The sequence below is a fragment of the Mixophyes fleayi genome, chromosome 12, assembly GCF_038048845.1.
Source record: "Mixophyes fleayi isolate aMixFle1 chromosome 12, aMixFle1.hap1, whole genome shotgun sequence".
Classification (NCBI taxonomy): domain Eukaryota; kingdom Metazoa; phylum Chordata; class Amphibia; order Anura; family Limnodynastidae; genus Mixophyes; species Mixophyes fleayi.
Genome location: NC_134413.1, coordinates 27012475 through 27032487, shown reverse-complemented (window position 1 = coordinate 27032487; position 20013 = coordinate 27012475). Strand labels below are relative to the sequence as shown.

The 20013-nt window shown below is 39.6% G+C and overlaps 1 protein-coding gene across 1 annotated transcript in view; it reads left to right on the top strand.

Annotated features, from left to right (window-relative positions):
• The window catches only part of LOC142108670 (spectrin beta chain, erythrocytic-like), an 80287-nt gene that overhangs the window by 10951 nt on the left and 49323 nt on the right, over positions 1–20013 (top strand). Inside the window, exons 2-7 of the mRNA XM_075192493.1 lie at positions 7256–7447; positions 8794–8945; positions 12200–12373; positions 15103–15191; positions 17296–17376; positions 19036–19151. Of these exons, the coding sequence (XP_075048594.1) occupies positions 7303–7447; positions 8794–8945; positions 12200–12373; positions 15103–15191; positions 17296–17376; positions 19036–19151 (757 nt within the window). The 5' untranslated portion in view covers positions 7256–7302. The remainder of the gene's footprint in view (positions 1–7255; positions 7448–8793; positions 8946–12199; positions 12374–15102; positions 15192–17295; positions 17377–19035; positions 19152–20013) is intronic.

The window sequence follows — 20013 nt, the reverse complement described above, 5'->3', positions numbered from 1 at the left end:
TCAGCAACATTTTGGGACTTTTCTGTTTGAAATCTGCTTGTCCTCAGGAATAAACAAATCTCTAGCCATTGCCTGCTATCACAATTAGCCTGTTAATTATCTTGAACATTTCCTTTATCTTCCAAAATACCACTATTTTGACATATTTATGTCATTTATAACTTATGATAACAAAGGGACATTTGTTCTGTCTTTATTTCAACTAATTCAAGTTTTTAGTTTCGTTTTCATTGGTTTTGTTTGCACAAATATATAAATAGCTAATGATGATATTAAAGTATCTTCTCTATAAATACAGAGTAAAAGTAATGTTTACTGCCATCTAGTGGTGGTGCATATATCTGACTGTTTTGCACTGTTAATGGCTCAGTGGACTAATCTGGATAAACTACAAATATGGCTCCATCCTTTGAATAACATGCAGCAAAATGAACATAAGGAAAGAACATCCATGTCTGCCAGCATCTGTCAATCATTGAGCAAAAAAAAATCATCCTTCAATCAGCGTCATTTTGTTATTGATCATTGGTGCAAAGTTCATAAAATAGCTGTAAAAGAAGCACAAAGTATAAAGGAATAGGCTTTGGTGCTAATGCAGACCCAAATTTTCTTTTTTCATAAATGACTCCTACATGTTCAGCCATCCTACAGATTAAGATTTAACATTTACAGAAAATATGACTCAATCGATTTGTACGTTAGCCATTTGGTTCTGACGTCACTCTTTGTATGTCCGTTCAGCTGTTCTCCCGCTCGCCTACTTCTATCAGGTGTTATCAAGTGATGCCAGAGTACAGTCGACGTCGTGTTATCAGAATGCACTGTCTGGCCTCAACCATATTCTTAGAATTGACTCGTTTAAAAAAGTCAATTGAACTTTCTTATACTTAGTAATATATTATGCAAAATACATTTTACTGTCTTACTTACATCTTTACTTACACCATTGGATATATATATATATATATATATATATATATATATTTTTTTATTTTTTTTAAATGTTGAAGATTGACACATGTACAGCAACATACTTGCTGCTGTATGTGAGACGTTGGTGTAAACAATGCTTATATGTGGCCATCCAAACGTACATTACCAGAAGCAATAGCCAGCATTGACAATCCATTTTTAATCTAGACAGTTGGTAAATGTGAAGATTCAAATGGATACATTTAAAAAAAAAAAGAGATCTAAAAAAAGACCCGTAAGAGAATTGGAACATTGATAATTTAAGGAGCTTGTTGAGGTTCATTCATAAATAAAACTGGGATTGTGATGGACATTTTATTTGTTTACTGTGCTTTCTGTAACCGTGGCCAAAAAATAGCTGCTGCCACCAGTCTCTCGGCCTTTGAATGGCTGGCAACAGAGAACGATATCTGTACTTACCTGCATATACATCTGTGAATGCCACCTTTTAGATTAAACAGAAGAGAAGCAAAGCAAGTGTATTTAGAGGCACTCCGGGATAATAGAAAGTTAAAATATAACTTATATTGAATTATTACATATAAAAGTAGAGGACAATAATAAGAGCGAAATATAAACAAGTGAAAAAATACAAAAATTAAATTATAAAATAATGTGCATTGTGAAAATGTGATTAAAATTGCAATGAGATTGCAAGGCTCCACTGATATCATCAATAAATAGGTATTGTAAAGTAATGTATGTAGACCATAAAAATAGGTCACATAAGATAAACACAGATAAACAAAATTTGCAACAGATCTGTATTCGTGTTCCTTAAATACGTGGGAACACAAATATAACCATTGTCTATCTGAGTATATATACTCAGATAGACAATGGTAATATTTATCATTTTTGTTTATCTGTGTTTATCTTATGTGACCTATTTTTATGGTCTACATACATTACTTTACAATACCTATTTATTGATGATATCAGTGGAGCCTTGCAATCTCATTGCAATTTTAATCACATTTTCACAATGCACATTATTTTATAATTAAATTTTTGTATTTTTTCACTTGTTTATATTTCGCTCTTATTTTTGTCCTCTACTTTTATATGTAATAATTCAATAAAAGTTATATTTTAAATTTCTATTATCCCGGAGTGCCTCTAAATACACTTGCTTTGCTTCTCTTCTGTTTATATACTTATTATCGAGTGTAGGGTGCACCCTTTAAAGACATCATTTCCATTGTCCTTAAAATTAACAATAGGGATAATATCCTATTTTTGTACCTGGCGCGGTTTGTTCACCTTTCCCCCTTTTTACCTTTTAGATTAAGTTGCACGTTGGGCGTACTAATACTTTAACTGAAGCTGTTCTTTTATGCAGTAGCCTATATCTGAAAACGTGCATGGTGGAAAGAGCTAAATGTCATGTCACAGTCAAACCTACTAACATTTTTGGGAAACTCTGTTCATTCATTTTAGTCTTTCTCCTAAATTACAGCTAATTTTATCCTCACATCTAAAATTTATCATGACCGTTAGGAGGCACCAGGACTGTTACGTGTGTCACCTCCCTTTATTACTTAGGTGGGCGTGTAGCTACAAAAGCACTCTCCCACAGATGCAACTAGAAGCTGATGTCAGAGCGAAAACTAGAAAACTTCTGGAAGATATTCTATTGGTAAAAAGGAAGAACAGGTCAAATTGGATGTTTATGGCAGAACTCAACAACACAGCCTAGTGGAATAATTACACATCCGAGGAACCAGACATAGGATATGCAGCTGTCAGTCTCTTAGGCATCAGACAGGGAGGTACGGTGAGTCAGGTTCAAGGCAAAAACAGGTTTGGAGAAGAACAAACATAAGCAGACGCAAAGTGTCTCTCAAATAATTTAAAGAGGTAAATAGAGTACAAGTATAATATACCATAACCAGGAGCAGGCAGAGAAAAAAATCAGGAGCAAGCTGAGGTCAATGAGCGGAAAGTTGAGCATGGTCACAGTGAAGCAGGAACAAAGATTGGTAGAAGCACTGGAATCACACACATTACACTGGGTACATACTCCAGAATGATGTGTTAACGATTTTACCAATGACTGGAAAAAAAAGTCCCAATCAGCAGCTGATTCATGTGTACATACTATACATGTTTTACAAGATTTACCTTCAGATCTGTGCTCTTCATCTGTCATAATCATCGGCTGAAAAGATGATGACTCTGTAAACTCTATGGAGATCCTGATCGTGAGTGCGTACACACTACAGGACTGGAAGGATGCTGTTCTATTGCTGAACGAGATTTTAAAGTCAGTTTGAAAATCTCGATCATCGATTTCATGTTCTTTGGAAGAATAGTCGTTCATCGCTCCAGGGTACACTACTGTGAAATCGGGCTAATCAATCACTTATTGTCCGATTGACCGAGCTGACAACACTGTAGTGTGTACCTAGCCTAAGAGTCAGAGGCAGGCTGATTCCCAGGCAGGGGTTCAAGTACTCCACTAATTGTCTGAGCTCTGCAGCTGTGAGCAGTCAAGGAAGCTGATAGCCTGCTCACTACGCATGCCCCAGGACTTAGGATATATTTATTAATATGCATCAATAAGGCTGATTACTTATCAATAAAATGTCATCAGGGAAGCTGAACTAAAGTCAGCTGCCTCCGTGTTACTGGCCCAGAGCCGTGAAGGTTAACTTACAGTCTGAGGGGACGTGCGTGTGTGACCCGGCCAATTCATACTTCCACAACCTAGACTTGGACTTTCAGTTCCACTTAATAAAAAATATTTCTCTAAAAAATATTGACAACTGAAAAAAATACTTTATTCAAATTTGTAATGCATTTTCTTCTGTTATCACCATCCATAGCAAGACCATGACAGAGGCAAAATGTGTCCCATTAAAAGTATAAGATGAGACCCAATCTGGTGTTGGAGAATCAAATCTTTTTGTAGTGAGAAAAAACAAAGAGCTCCTCCTAGGAGCCCCCCGGACCACACACCTCCTGCAATTGGTCAGATTCACCTGCAGATTCTTTTGTTTCTTTTACATTGCTCATGGGAGGGCTGGCAAAGGGGCTGAGGGCAATTTGCCCCTGGAAAACCAGCGACCTGCCCTTGCAGGGCAGTGAATAGTGTCTGTTTATAGTACTCAGGGGAGGGCTGGCAAACTTTAGCCCGGGGGGCAAGGCTCGGCTCATCAGCCTATTTTAAATGAAAAGAAATTCAGGTGACCCAGGCCATGGTAGCCCACTATAGCACCAGCCTGGGGGGCAGATTCCCCCCTGCCCACCAGCCCGGCCTGTCCCTGGTAGTACTTCACTGACTAATTAATGCTATATAAGCTTCAGGGAAATTCCAGGGTGGATAAGAGTATAATTATTATTATCCTGGTGGCATTGAGGAAGCATGTGGTACTGGTGCGAGCCCCTCAGGCTAACCATTAGTATCTTTCCTCTGACATTGTGCATCAAACCTCCATCAATAAAGTATTTGAAAAAAAAAAAAATCTGATACCGCCACTCACACCCTTAATCCTGCCTACCCCTGTCTCTGTGATTACCAGACTCATTCAGCATAGTCCCACACTGAGTATAACTGGCACATTGACAGCACTATTCACGTATCTCAAGGTTATATTTAAATATCCACACTCCACTGCCCTGTCTTGCTATGACTGTGCCTCCCATGCTTTTTATTAGTGGTCTCACACTGAACCAGAGTGAATGAGTAGAGAGGAAATTAGAGGCAGCTCTAATAAATAGTTCAGCTAGACCATGCATGTCCTGTCTATGTTGCTACTTATTTTATCGCTTTCTATGATTAGTAAACTGGTGACTGAAATTTGATCACTAAGTAAATACACTGGGAGTAAAATGAAATGTATACCTTGTAGAAAGGATTGTGGGAAAACCTTATGGCAAGACTGCTACTGCCTGTAAATGGGGACAATGTTCCATATACTGGAAGATAACAAATGTCCTTTCAGAAATTATTCATACTGTATATATGTACCAGAGCCTAAAGTAAAAATGGAATGAAAGTACATCCCTAGGACACCTTGTATTAGAAAATTGTTGAATTAGTTCCAGGCAGACTCTTTAAACAGCCCTCATAACTAGTGCCCTCCTTTGCCCATGGCTGCCTCAAACTGGTGCCCCCCTTTGTCCATGGTTGCCTCAAACTGGTTCCCACCTTTGTCCATGGCTGCCTCAAACTGATGCCCCCCTTTACCCATGGCTGCCTCAAACTGGTGCCCCCCTTTGCCCATGGTTGTCCGACACAGGACCATTTTCGGTATCCTTATAACTGATACAGTTTTGAAAATCGTCCTGGCCTCCTGAGGGTGAAGATCAGCTGAAACCTCTGGCGCTGAAAGAGTTAATATTATCGGCATACCGGCATATCGGCATATGCTTTGTGTCAGGCTGTCATTAAACACTGCAGAACTGCATCAGGGAAGTCCTGTATTATAGTAGTGGTGAACCTGACACTCCTTTCAGTCTAAAGACTGTAATAATGTTACCTACAAGTAAGGGAGAGGGTGTGGAAGGGGGGTAATGGTATATTTAGGATGACAGTGGGGGGTAGGAGGAAATAAAAATAATTTTTCCTGGTCCTACAAAGCGCACCTATCACTTCCCAAACAAAATAAATCTACAGAAGTTCAGAGAGACTCATGAACAAGTTAAATATTGACTCTCAAATATAAATTATAAATAAGTCCTGATGTCTGGTGCCTTCTTGTGGTACCTGCTGTATCTGTATGGGATGTGGATGAATGTCAGGTCCAACTCATTCAGAAAGGAGACAGAATGTAGAATTGGCCTGAAGTAAGAGATGGAGCATGGACATCGCGGTGAGAGCTTTGGACATGTGACATTTGCTCCTTGGAGGGGAGGAGGGATAAACCACCACTCTTCAGGGATGCTATTTAAGGTCCAGGAACATCCTAGAGGTCCCTTTTGTCCTTGGTCAGTAGATCAGAGAACCACCCATCCACCAATACATGGTGAATGAGCTGTCATGACATATGACATGTGTCAAGAGTTTCTCTCCCTCTATTGGGTGGCGGTAGCACTTTGACAAGCCCAAGAAGGTGGCCCGATGGTAGACAAGAGCTCAATCCCTCTAGTTCTGTGTGTGTGTGTGTGTGTGTGTGTGTGTGTGTGTATGTCTGTGTGTATATGTGTGTGTGTGTGTGTGTCTGTGTGTCTGTGTGTGTGTGTGTGTGTGTATGTCTGTATATGTCTGTGTGTATATGTGTGTGTGTGTGTATCTGTGTGTATATGTATGTGTGTGTGTGTATCTGTGTGTATATGTATGTGTGTGTGTATGTATGTGTGTGTGTGTGTGTGTATGTCTGTATATGTCTGTGTGTATATGTGTGTGTGTGTGTGTGTATCTGTGTGTATATGTATGTGTGTGTGTGTGTGTATCTGTGTGTATATGTATGTATGTGTGTGTGTATCTGTGTGTATATATGTGTGTGTATCTGTGTGTATATGTATGTGTGTGTATGTGTGTGTGTATGTCTGTATATGTCTGTGTGTGTATATGTGTGTGTATCTGTGTGTATATGTATGTGTGTGTGTCTGTGTGTGTGTGTATGTCTGTATATGTCTGTGTGTGTGTGTTTGTGTGTGTATCTGTGTGTATGTGTGTGTGTGTATCTGTGTGTATATGTATGTATGTGTGTGTGTATCTGTGTGTATATGTGTGTGTGTGTGTGTGTGTGTATCTGTGTGTATATGTATGTGTGTGTGTGTATGTATCTGTGTGTATATGTATGTGTGTGTATGTGTGTGTGTATGTGTGTGTATATGTATGTGTGTGTGTGTGTGTGTGTATCTGTGTGTATATGTATGTGTGTGTATGTGTGTGTGTATCTGTGTGTATCTGTGTGTATGTGTGTGTGTATCTGTGTGTATGTGTGTGTGTGTATGTGGGGGGGGTGTAGTATGAGGGGTAACGTGAGCACCCTCAATAATTTTAAAAAGTTGGCTCCTATGGGAATGGCGCTTTCTAAAAAAGAAAATTATAGTGAATTTAAGAAACATTAAAGGGGTAATGGACTTAAGACCCACTAATAGAACAGAGTTTGCAGAGGTGTGGTGAAAGATACACTTTAAAATTAAATTGCTCTGTGTGGACTACCAAGTAGAACCCTTTCTGTTTACTCATTTTTTGCCGTTGTTTTCCTTCATATTTATAAGGGATCCTGGTAAATTTACCCTAAGAAAGTAATCACTTATATTTATACTTATGATTCGTTCAAGTTGAATGGTGTAGTAGAAATACATTTGACATGATTTTATTTTGTAGGAATGCACAGTCTCTGCTGAAGTGTAACCAGCCGACAGAACAAGAAAATGGAGACCACGGATTTTGACAATCTGGAAATAGAGGAGCAGTATAGTTGTGTCAACTCTCGCTGGGAAACCACTGAAGACAACCTGGACAATGATAACTGTTCTGCTCGCATGTTTGAAAGATCTAGAATTAAAGCCCTTGCAGGTAACAATTTCATCATTGCAAAGACAGTTTATAAAATACATGTCTGGTTAATAAATTTGGTATATATGATGTGGTGTACTGTAGAAAGCTGGGAATGTGTTTCCAGAATGTAACAAAATTAGCCCCAATTCAAGACCACTTTTGGCATTTTTAGTTTTCAAAACTTTGCACTTATTCCCATTACCTAATTTTTAAGATTGTTTATGAGTGCTGCTTACATTGTCAAAAGCTGAGTTGAGCCTTCAGGAATCACTTATTCATTATAAATATGTAAAGAACAACACAAACTGCAATATTTTATTATTTATTCCCAGTTATTTATATAGTGCCGTCATATTACGCAGCTCCATACAGAGAATATTTAATCATTTTGGGCCTGATTCATTAAGGATCTTAACTTGAGAAACTTCTTATTTCAGTCTCCTGGACAAAACCATGTTACAATGCAAGAGGTGCAAATTAGTATTCTGTTTTACACATAAGTTAAATACTGAGGGCCTGAGTCATTAAGGCAAGCAAAGGAGTAAATGTTCTCTGGGACAAACCATGTTACAATGCAAGGGGTGCAAATCAGTTTATTATTTTGTACATAAGTTAAATACTGGCTGTTTTTCATCTAGCACACAAATACTTGCTAGCTTTATTATTACATTGAAATATAAAGATGATCTAGGACATGCCCTACCCAAACTATAAATCTGCCTCACATTTTAAATTTACCTCCCCCTCCAATGTAACATGGTTTTGTCCAGGTGCAAATGTTACTCCTTTTTTATGCTTTACTCTCCTTAATGACTCAGGCCCTGACTGTTTTTTCATGTAGCACACAAATACTTAATAGCTTATTTGTACACTGAAATTTAAAGTTGATATTTGTGTGCTACATGAAAAAACAGTCAGTATTTAACTTATGTGCAAAACAGAATACTAATTTGCACCCCTTGCATTGTAACATGGTTTTGTCCAGGAGACTGAAATAAGAAGTTTCTCAAGTTAAGATCCTTAATGAATCAGGCCCTTTGTCAGCAGCCAGTTAGTCTACCACTCACTCAACAAACCATGTCCCATGTGCACCGGATCACCTGTCAGGTGACAGTTCCCACACCAGCAGGATTCACATTACAGAATCCAGAAAGGCATGTATAGCCCCCCGACATCCTCTAATTGTCTATATATTTCAAATGTTGAAGAGTAAGACAGACTTGTGGTTCCACAACAGCTGTAGAGCCTCAGGGTCTTCAAGCCGGCAGCGTCCAGGATTTCTCAAATATAGATTAGCAAATATTTTCCAAACATTCACAGCTACAGACAGGATTTAAGACTATTGCACATCTTCTATACTTCAGATGAACGTGAAATCGTGCAAAAGAAGACGTTTACAAAATGGGTGAACTCACATCTGGCCATTGTGAGCTGTCGTATTTCTGATCTCTACTTGGACCTAAGAGATGGGAAAATGCTGTTAAAGCTACTAGAGGTGCTGTCAGGGGAGCAGCTGGTAAGAGTGTAATCCATAATGTACACTTTTATGTCATTTTGTAATCTTTTAGCAAATGTTTGCTGCAGTCACACTTGGAATGGGTCAACAGCCAATGGCGGAGAGCAGAAGTCTTATTGTGATGTTACACAACAGGTTTTGCACTGTCGCTCCTTCTTTTATAATAATGGGTTTGGCTTTGCTTGTAAGATGTTGGAGAAATTGGGGTGTTCCATAAGCATATCCATATGATCCACTTAATCGTGTGACTGACACAGTGTAAAAATGCAGATTCAGGTCAAGCCTCAGCCTATATTACCCTTTAGAGTCTCCAATTCACTCCTTCAAATGTAACTTCTCCAGATCCTATTCCAAGAACTGCTCGTTTGACTTTCTTTTAAGTTGACCAGTCACCTACACACTGTAGATACATCCATTCTGTGGGCTGTACTAGCATGCAGCCTATTGATTTGCTAGGAACAAATGACATCATTGAGGCACAGTCTGACTATTGTTCTCAAAGCCCTTGTTCCTAGTGAAATGAGAGGCTACATGGTCTGTGATCTTCCACAAACTTGGGTCGCTTCACCTCAAGGTTGAACACAACTGTTTTATCTCAAAGCACCAAAATAAGAAGCACAATTTAATTTGCAAAGACTTGTGGCTGGTAATGTATGCAAATTTGGTCATGTACTTTGCAGCCACTTGCGGAATTAGAGGAACAATACTAACGCCTTTTCAAACCACCCAGGTTCTAATTAAGGGTTCTGGCCACCCTAGGCTAATACACTTGTAGTGCCCCCTCAACTTCCTTGTCAGGCTGATATGTGATAGGTGAAAACAAACTTGTCTTAAAGTTAAAATCTGATTTCCTCTATTAAAGTAATTCTATTGTTTTCAAATAAGCATTGCATAGGCGATTGTATTGTGTTTCTAATGCACAAAGTGATTTATTTTAGCAGATGTAAATAGCCAACAATTCAATACATTATTATATTATGATACAGTACAGTACAGCCAATACCAAAAGATACATATATACCGCTGCTATCGCATGCGCTCGCTGCGCTAACCACGGGCACCCCTGGATAGTGATTCACCTTTGAATACTGTGATCAGTGAAGTCTGAGGCTGGTGGGGGTGCAGCTATGATTATATACAGTACAGTGTTACACAGTGAACAATAGAGATGACGTAGCTTGCTTCTATAGGTCCAGACAAGGGTGGTTCCAGGGTAAACAGGTCATAGGCTGATTCAATCTAAGGAATCCAAAGGTGGGGGTCGTCTCTCCAGGGGATGTGCTCCAGTTACAATGAATTCATTAGCATTTCACATTCTGATATCACTCTGGCTATTTATTCCCTAACATCAATAACTAGAGTATGCAATATGCGATCTCTTCGGTGATGGAACCGGACAGCTGCTGATGAATAGGGGATTAGTATGATATCAGACATGAAACATTTCCCATAATCTGAACCATAGATAACACTAAAGTGTATATATAATCATAATATATAAACTAATAATAAACCAAATACTGTCTGCTCATAAATTACTGTGTAATGGATCCAATATGAATATGAATTACATTAATAACTAAATGTTGTCATGCGAGTGTTTGCGTGCGTATTTTACCGTGCGATCGCCGTATGCCACGTGTAGCGTGGCATACTGAGTGCAATCGGCCAATAAAACAATATTAACCAATATACTTTCATTCATCCAATTATACGACTTCGACACCTTCCCCCCATCTAATGTTCATGTGTTTTCAAAACTTCACTAGGCTTTTTAAAAGGGTCACGGCTTTTTCATTTTTAGAACTGTATAGCAGAACGGAGGGGCATGAACGAGCGCTACTGAGGGTGAAGGTGGAGGTGGCCATTAGACCTGCACTTGTCACCATCCTTGTCTCTCCTACTCACTTACCTTCAAGTGCCCGCCCAAGGATGACTACTTGGGGGGGAATTCAATTCCTCCCAGAATACTGCAGCGCTAAGTGTATTACCGTTAATACGGTAATTTTAACACAGATTTCTGCTAGGGAGCCGCGAGCAAAAAGCTGGTGTTGAAATTACAGTATTAAGGGTAATTATGTGCACTATTACTGTAATATCGGTAATAGTGCACAGGCCGTGTTACTTTTTACAGTAACGCGGCCAATTGAATTCCCTCCCTTGCCTTCAGCCTACACCAAGTGAATAAAAGATTAAAATCTTACTACATTTTTCTTTCTGGTTTTCTTTATACTTTGGAGAGCAAACATCCTCTTATATTTTAAGATTAATTACACTTTATACCTCTCACTCTCACAATTTTTCACCCCCCACCACAAAAAAATAGTCTTGTGCCCTAGGCTGCAGCATCTTCAGCCAATTAGATAATCAGGCCCTGGGTGCATCTGTGAATTAGAATGGGGACAAGATTGATTATTTTGGTTCTCATAATGTTCACTCTGCTAGATTGCGATGCTGGTGCCAGACTAAATCATACTATTTTTATTTGGAAAGTATTTAATATGGTATAATGCATCTGACTGTAAATGATATGGGTATTAGAAGTCACAGGAGTTGTGTGACCAAATAAAAGCACAGGGGTATAGGGTATGAGTGCTTTTATACGGGTCACAGGGGCAAACGCAGGATTTGTAGAGGGGGGTTCCCCCACCACACCGCCAGTGGGCGTGACCAGCATGTGTGGGGGCATGGCTATAATTTTATACAGTACTTGGCTGCTCTCCAACTCTTCCTATCCCCATAATATACATGGGTAATGCTGCGAGCACTACTGTTAGGTGCACGCAGCTCTCCCTTTTCAAGCAGAGCTGTGTGAAGCGGGAGCAGGGTCCAGCCACCTCAATTATACAGTGCCCCAGGCTTGGATGGGGGTTTCCAGGCACTAGAAACCCCCTCCCCCCCTCGGTTTGCCTATGGGTCACTGGATCCCAAGTTGACATTTAATATCCGTGATAATTTACAGTATTGGTGCATTGTTCCTTATTTTTCCAAATGAGCACTGACGTGATGACATCAGAGCACACCTATTATAAGCAATGACATCAGAACACACTGTTTATACAGATATCAACATCACTTGTGCATTATAATAACAGAACTATAAATTTCTAACTGTGATGTGCCATTCATGTCTAGCTTCAAATATGATATTTTTAATAAAGTCATATTTTATTAGAGGTGAAATAATATGATGTATATAATTTAGTATAGAATGCATGCCATAAATGTTTTATCACAAACATTTTGTTTTCCAGCCACGAAGAACTAAAGGGAGAATGAGAATACACTGCTTAGAAAATGTAGATAAGGCCCTTCATTTTCTCAAAGAACAAAGAGTACATCTTGAAAATATTGGACCCCATGATATTGTTAATGGTAATCACAGATTAATACTGGGTCTTATCTGGACCATTATATTACGTTTCCAGGTATGTATAATGTTAGTGAACTTCTATTAGTTACTGTGGAAGAATTGTCGAAATTGACCATTTTAAAAATACGTTAGAACTGACAGTATTATAGAACTTACAGTATTATAAAACTGATCTTATTATAGAACTTGCAGTATTATAGAACTTACAGTATCATAAAACTGACAGTATTATAGAACTTGAAGTATTATAAAACTGACAGTATTATAGAACTTACAGTATTATAAAACTGACAGTATTACAGAACATACAGTATTATAAAACTGACAGTATTATGGAACTTGCAGTATTACAGAACTTACAGTATTATAAAACTTACAGTATTACAGAACATACAGTATTATAAAACTGACAGTATTATGGAACTTGCAGTATTATAGAACTTACAGTATTATAAAACTTACAGTATTACAGAACATACAGTATTATAAAACTGACAGTATTATGGAACTTGCAGTATTACAGAACTTACAGTATTATAAAACTGCCAGTATTATGGACCTGATAGTAGTGTCATCTTTGTTACATAGGTAAAATGTAATTAATCCTGAAATAAAATGTTCCCACTAGTCTAAGACAACTGGGAATGAAATAGTTAAAAACTGATGTAGTGGGAACTATGCTGTGTTGATAAGTTACTCATCACTGCAACCACACACAATTAATTTTTCCGAATAATTTTAGTTTTTAACAGTTCCGTCGTCCAACTGTAAATTATATATATATATATATATATATATATATATATATATATATATATATATATGTATATATACCTGCAGTGGTGGAAGTGGGGGTGTATACAGTGGTTTGCCATACCGCCACTTCTCATACTGCCTTCATTGTAAAACTGTAAAGTTCCGTTCACTTACTTATTAATGGTGAGAAGTGTTGGGGGCTGGAGATTTTTGATATTGTGAAATTACTTTTAGATGCTCTTTAACCCTGTATAGTATAATATAATACATCTTCAATGATGCAAGGCTATCCGCCCTACCATTATTTACAGCCATGTTAAGAATGATAGAATAAAAAGGCAATATACAATATCTCATTATTTGATTTATGGAACTAGTCACCTGCCAATACATGGTTACAGAGAACCATATCAAACTTCTAAATCATTTACAAAGTCATTATGGGATTTGTATCTTTTCTGTCTGTCAATATCCTGGCAAAACTTAGAGAGAAGACTAGTGAAAGGTATATTTATATTTTATGGGTCTGATTCATCTAGACGTAAGTTCCTTTATGTGCCATATCTTATGGGAAATAGCTCTGCACATATTCAGAAACGGACCTTACTGCAATGCAATGCATGTCTGAACGCAAATGACAAATGACACGTCTGCCCACGACTTGAAGGGCAGAACGTGGGAGAGAAGTGGCGGATAAAGGTAGACAATGTAGATTAAGGGCCTACCCAGGGGCAGGCTGGGCCGGGGGGCAGGGGGGCACCTGCAGTCTGACCGCTGTTTGGGCCGGCCGCAGAACCCCCCTCCCCGTGGATGGAATATTACCTCAAATTGCATCCACGGACACGCGATGTGGCCGATTCAGCGCACAGGCCGCATCGCGTGTCATGTGATGCGGCCGCCTGTGCGCCCCCCGGGCTGAAATTTGCCAGCCCACGCCTGGGCCTACCAATGTTGATGCAGCCGATTCAAGTACTGGGTTTCTCTTAAGTACTTGTTTTTTAGCTGTATCATTTGCAGCAGCTAATTTGTGCCGACTGACAGTAATCACCAACACGACATAGTCTTTGTTTTGAAAACTACACGTATTGTACTGGTAGCTAACACAGAATATGTGTATGCAAGGAAGACAAACTATAAATACACATTGTATGTACAACATGCATTCAGAACATCCTCATTCATGTATTTACTATTAAAAAAAAGTTGAAAAAAAAAAGAAAAAATATTTTTACAAACATTTTACATGCCTTTATATTGCACAAATGTATAGGCCTATCCTGCACTCTGTCTACAAACAATAAGTAACATTTAAAGTGTACTTATACCTAGATTCAAATGGAAACCTATCTTGAGATCTGCTTGTATTTGAAAACGGTCAGAACTACGCTCAAGTTCTCTGCTTGTTTTTTAAAAGCAAGTTGCATGTAAGCTGTGTCCACAGATAAACCAGGCTCTATGTATGTGTCACTACTTGGGTACCTGATATCCTGGATGTCTTTGTTCTTGGTAGTCATCTGGGAATGGCCTGTGCAGCTCTGAACTTTGTAGCTGGCTGGTTTACAACCTGTGCTCTTCTGAAAGATGGTCTCAGCCAGTGAACCTCCTTCTGTTTGTGCCTAGATTGCTTCCTGGTGGGCAGGCTGGTTGGTTGGCCAGTGGGTTAGATGCCCTAAGCTGATGAGCTGGTGGAGCGTACCTGAAGCATGGTGCCCTCCAGCCATCTACCTTCCTGGCCCCATGCTGCAAAAACTGTACCCTGTTCTGTATCTGTGCAGTGTGTGTGTTCAGAGAGACACACACACTGCCAGTGCAGGGAAGGTGCATTGTGACAGGTGACAGATCCAGTCAAATGGAAGCCATCCCCAACACTAATACACTGATGAACACATCAGCTCTTCTCATGTGCAACGTTGGTGAAGTAGGGTGGTATAAAGAGAAGGATATAAAATCTAGAGATACAGATAAAACAACTCTGTTATACAATGCATTTACGCCTTTTGACTAATAATTTGGTTTATTTCAATATAGTTACAAGACATTATTGTGGAGACGACCGATAGGGAAACCCACTCTGCCAAAGATGCTTTGCTACTCTGGTGTCAGATGAAGACGATTGGGTGAGTAAGAACGTAAAATACCAGAAATATCAGAGCCAATCAGTATGATATCATATTACGTGATAATTACATATCATATAAGGTCATTTATTCAAGGTAATTACAGGTCACCTATCTACTTACAATCTGAGCTACTATATTGTATTGCCAACTGTGTGGCACGTACCAGCTACGGAAGTCCCACCCCGTTCACATGAGAGTTTCAGCCTGTCTTGGAACTGTGCCGAATTATAATCTGTACACACAGAGTTCAGACAGGGGAGAATGCAGAGTGTGAGCGCATTCGCGTAAAAAACTCAGACTTAAAATGTGCTCACCCAAACTACAATCATGTGCATATACTGAGTCACACGCATCTTCATATATGTGCAGCTGAAATAGTATGTTAGATGTGTGTGATTGCACAAAGCATGATGGTACACTATTAAGTGTATCACCATGTTACTGAGACCCCAGTCATTTTGATTATGATGACTGCTGTACTAAATACTAATATGGGAAAAAATATTAAATAGTTAAAAAGAAAACCAGCGTGCCCCCCCCTCCCACAAAAGTGATACCTGCACCAGTGCTCATTGCTTGGGCTAGATGTGGCAACCAGCACTAGGCTATGAGACACAGGGCTGTTGTAACTATAACAGGGAAATCCCGGAGGGGAGGTGAAGTGTGAGAACGGAAGGGGGCTGTGTGGGACCAATCGCATCGATTGGCCCCACCCCCACAAACCAATGGTGCCAAGCGTTTTATGTGGGGGGCGGGCAAAAATCATGCGAATGGCGGTGAATGAAGGCTCTCATCCTGCCCACCTTCCTAGGACATGGGCCCACCTTCCTAGGACATGGGCCCACCTTACTAGGACATGGGCCCACCTTCCTAGGACATGGGCCCACATTACTAGGACATAGGCCCACCTTACTAGGACATGGGCCCACCTTACTAGGACATGGGCCCACCTTCCTAGGACATGGGCCCACCTTACTAGGACATGGGCCCACATTACTAGGACATGGGCCCATATTACAAGGACATGGGCTCACCTTACTAGGACATGGGGCCACCTTACTAGGACATGGGACCACCTTACTAGGACATGGGCCCACCATACTAGGACATGGGCCCACCTTACTAGGACATGGGCCCACCTTACTAGGACATGGGCAGGATGTGGGAGAGTGTCCTGCTCTCCCAGGTAGGGGAGGGCTGGCAAAGTTTAGCCCGGGGGGACAAGACTCGCCTCAGCAGCCTATTAGGAACATTTTAAAGGAAAAAAAATGCTGGTGGCTCAGTGACCCGGCCCAAGGTAGTTCACTATGGGGCCAGCCTGCCCCTGCTCCCAGGGGTCCGGGAGAGTGGTCAAGTATGGCCTAGCATGATTATAATCCCAGGCAAGGCCATTCCTGGTTTTTACTACTACGAAGCTTGAACCTACAGCTCTTATTTTTCAATAATTCCAACTCCTGTTATACTCAAATTAAATGAGTTAGCGTTTCTATATTATGTCATTTTGTTCCGTGTTTTTCATTTTAAAGTTATGGAACGACTAACAATATGATAGATGCTAACAGTCACTAAATTTACTGACAGGCAGTGAACAAATATAAATATTCATGAATCAGTAAGCAAAGAGCAAAAACAGAAGCCTTCCTAAGACTGTCACATCAATGGCTTAAGACTGTGTTAGGTTGTGAACTCATTGCTTTTAGACCCCAAGGCCCATTTTGTTGTAGATGACATTCCTACTTTCATCTTTAGACAGATTTCCATTCAGTATAATAATGAGTCAATAAAAAAAAGTTAAACATTTTTAAAAAATGCCAGAAACACGTTTTCTAAGGGCTGGCAGATGACCTCAGTCATAATGTGCTTATGGGGTATAAGGGTTGCTTACAAATCCAGAAAAGGGGCTTTAAATTACACAAATCTTGTTTTACATTCCAGGCGTATAGAAGATCAGATGTGCATATATATAATATGTTTAGATATAATGCAAATCATGAAAAAAGATTATATAGATTATTTTTAGGTGCAATTTTCCACTTGCATTATGATACCATGAGTGAAGGTTTGTTGTTTAATAGCAAATATATATTTTTATCATTTTTAGGTATCCCAATGTCAATATCACCAATTTCACATCCAGCTGGAAGGATGGGTTAGCGTTCAATGCCCTCATCCACAAACACAGGTATGTGAGAATGACGAATAGATTGTGTCATTTAAGAACCTTCTACGTAATTTGTGCAATTCATTAGTGTTCCCGTTTGTTGTACGACTCGTGATATAGATTTGGATGGAAGCATGCCCCAGATCAGTAATGGGTAACGGGTGGCACTGGCACTGACCTCTTTGGGTCACATGTGGCCCTCCGAACTAGAGTGATGGCCTTTCTTTGGTTATCTTCCTAATGTCACTATGTGGTATTAACATCACAAGAAAGGCAAACAAAGAGGTGACATTATTCTGGTCAGATGGGCAACATGTGATACTGAGCAGTGAGACATATAGGTGTCCTTTTACCAGGCGCGGGCTGGCAGGCTTCAGCCCGGGGGGCGCACAGGCAGTTGCATCACATGACATGCGATGCAGCCGCGTCGTTGATGACGCGGCCGCATCGTGTGTCATGTGATGCGGCCGCCTGTGCGCTGACGCGGCCGCATCACATGTCATGTGATGCGGGCGCCGATTATTATGCGGGAATATTGCATCGGGGGGAGGAGGGCGGCTGGGCGGTTGGCCCTAACAGTGGCTAGACCGAGCGTCCCGGGGGACCGATGCCCACTGCCTCCCGTTCCAGCCCGCCTCTGCCTCTTTCTAACTTTTAATAGAATGCATTATTAATGTTTCTCAGTAAATAAACCATTTGTCGGCCATTTTACTAAACACTCAAGCGCTGACCATACCTCATTCTTTTATATAAGCTGTCCCCTGAGTTTTCATTGGTTAAAATTTTCATCCAGTTAAAGCTCGGACAAAACTCTATATAAAATAACATCTTCGGCCTGAGTCATTAAGGAAAGTAACACAAAAAAAGGAGTAAATGTTCTCTGGGACAAACCATGTTACAAAGCAAGGGGTGCAAATTAGTTTATTATTCTGCACATAAGTTAAATACTGGCTGTTTTTTCATGCAGCACACAAATACTTGATAGGTTTATTTTTACAGTGAAAATTAAAGTTGATCTAGAACATGCCCTAACCCAACTATAAAGCTGTCCTTACATTTTACATTGACCTCCCCCTCCAATTCAACATGGTTTGGCCCAGTTGCAAAGTTACTCCTTTTTTATGCTTTGCTCTCCTTAATGACTCAGGCCCCTTGAGTGTAGCGCTAGTCTTTATACGGTAATTAGGATGTATGTATTTTATGATTAATATCTGCATATCATTACATGTAAATGGAAGGTTTAAAATTAAAACTAAAAAAAGGACCCTACCTTCATATTTTGATTTTTAGTAATATTTTTATATGAATAAATATGAAAGCACGGCAACTACATATATGAGAAACAGTGCTGTTAGAACATTCCAGCATATTGTAAAGGTAATCAAGCTTGACATAGTTCATATATATTGTTGACCTTTAACTAGACTCTACTGCTAGCTGGAACTGCTATACATGTAGCTTTCCTAGACATAATTGCCTGCAGTGACGTATATGCAATAAAAAGTGGTATGCATTGGATATGCCAAGACCTTCCATGTGTTGTCAGTTCCCTAGGTTATCAAAAAACTACAAATAATATCTCTATACATGGCAGCTTACATTGGGCACCAGCTACCCTGGTGCCTCACACAGTGTGTTACATCGTTGGTCGCATTAACCATGATCATGTCATACTCTCAGGCCTGAACTGATCAACTTTGAGCAACTGAAGAAATCCAATGCTAAATATAACCTGGAACACGCATTTAATGTGGCTAATAGACAGCTTGGAATAACACAGCTTCTTGATGCAGAAGGTAAGTTACCATAAGGTTCTTTCAATTTAATTGTGGGATGGTCAAGGGACAAAAGTCTTTTTAAGTGACAGCGGTGTATGACTATAATCGGTGCATGACTATAAACTGTCCATTAAATTATATAAGGTTTTATGTTACATTCTAATTTATATTTGCCACCATTTTTAAATGATATGCAGGGAGCCTTATTATCTCATGATGCTGTTGTTGATTATAATGCAGCTGTTACCATGAATATTGACATACAAAGCACAGAAAATAAGAATAGGTGATAAGAATTGCATCAACTGTTCAGTAACACTTAGGGCTAGATTTACTAAGCTGCGGGTTTGAAAAAGTGGGGATGTTGCCTATAGCAACCAATCAGATTCTAGCTTTCATTTATTTAGTACCTTCTTCAAAATGACAGCTAGAATCTGATTGGTTGCTATAGGCAACATTCCCTTCACTTTTTCAAACCCGCAGCTTAGTAAATCTAGCCCTTAGAGGCAGATTCAATTGGTCCAGAGGAGCTGGCAGACATCGTCTGGATGTCTAGCTACACACATACTGGCCATTACGGTAAGACAATGTGACTCCGGATTGTGCCGGAGACACACTGTGGCACCTTGCGCTGAATAGAATCTGCCCTCTTAGTGTGCGGTAGGTCAATATTGAAAAATAAGGACCTTTATAGAAAAAAATTTCAATGGCAGATATTTAAAACTTGGATATTAGAGACAGCTGGCAACTATGCTAATTTATTCTAATTCTTAGTAATATGCCTTAACATACAATGGTGCATTGTGTCATTTTACATGTGTTATTCTGCTTGCTTGTTAAGTTCTCAGTCACTGTGCTCCCATCAAGGTTAATAACGCTG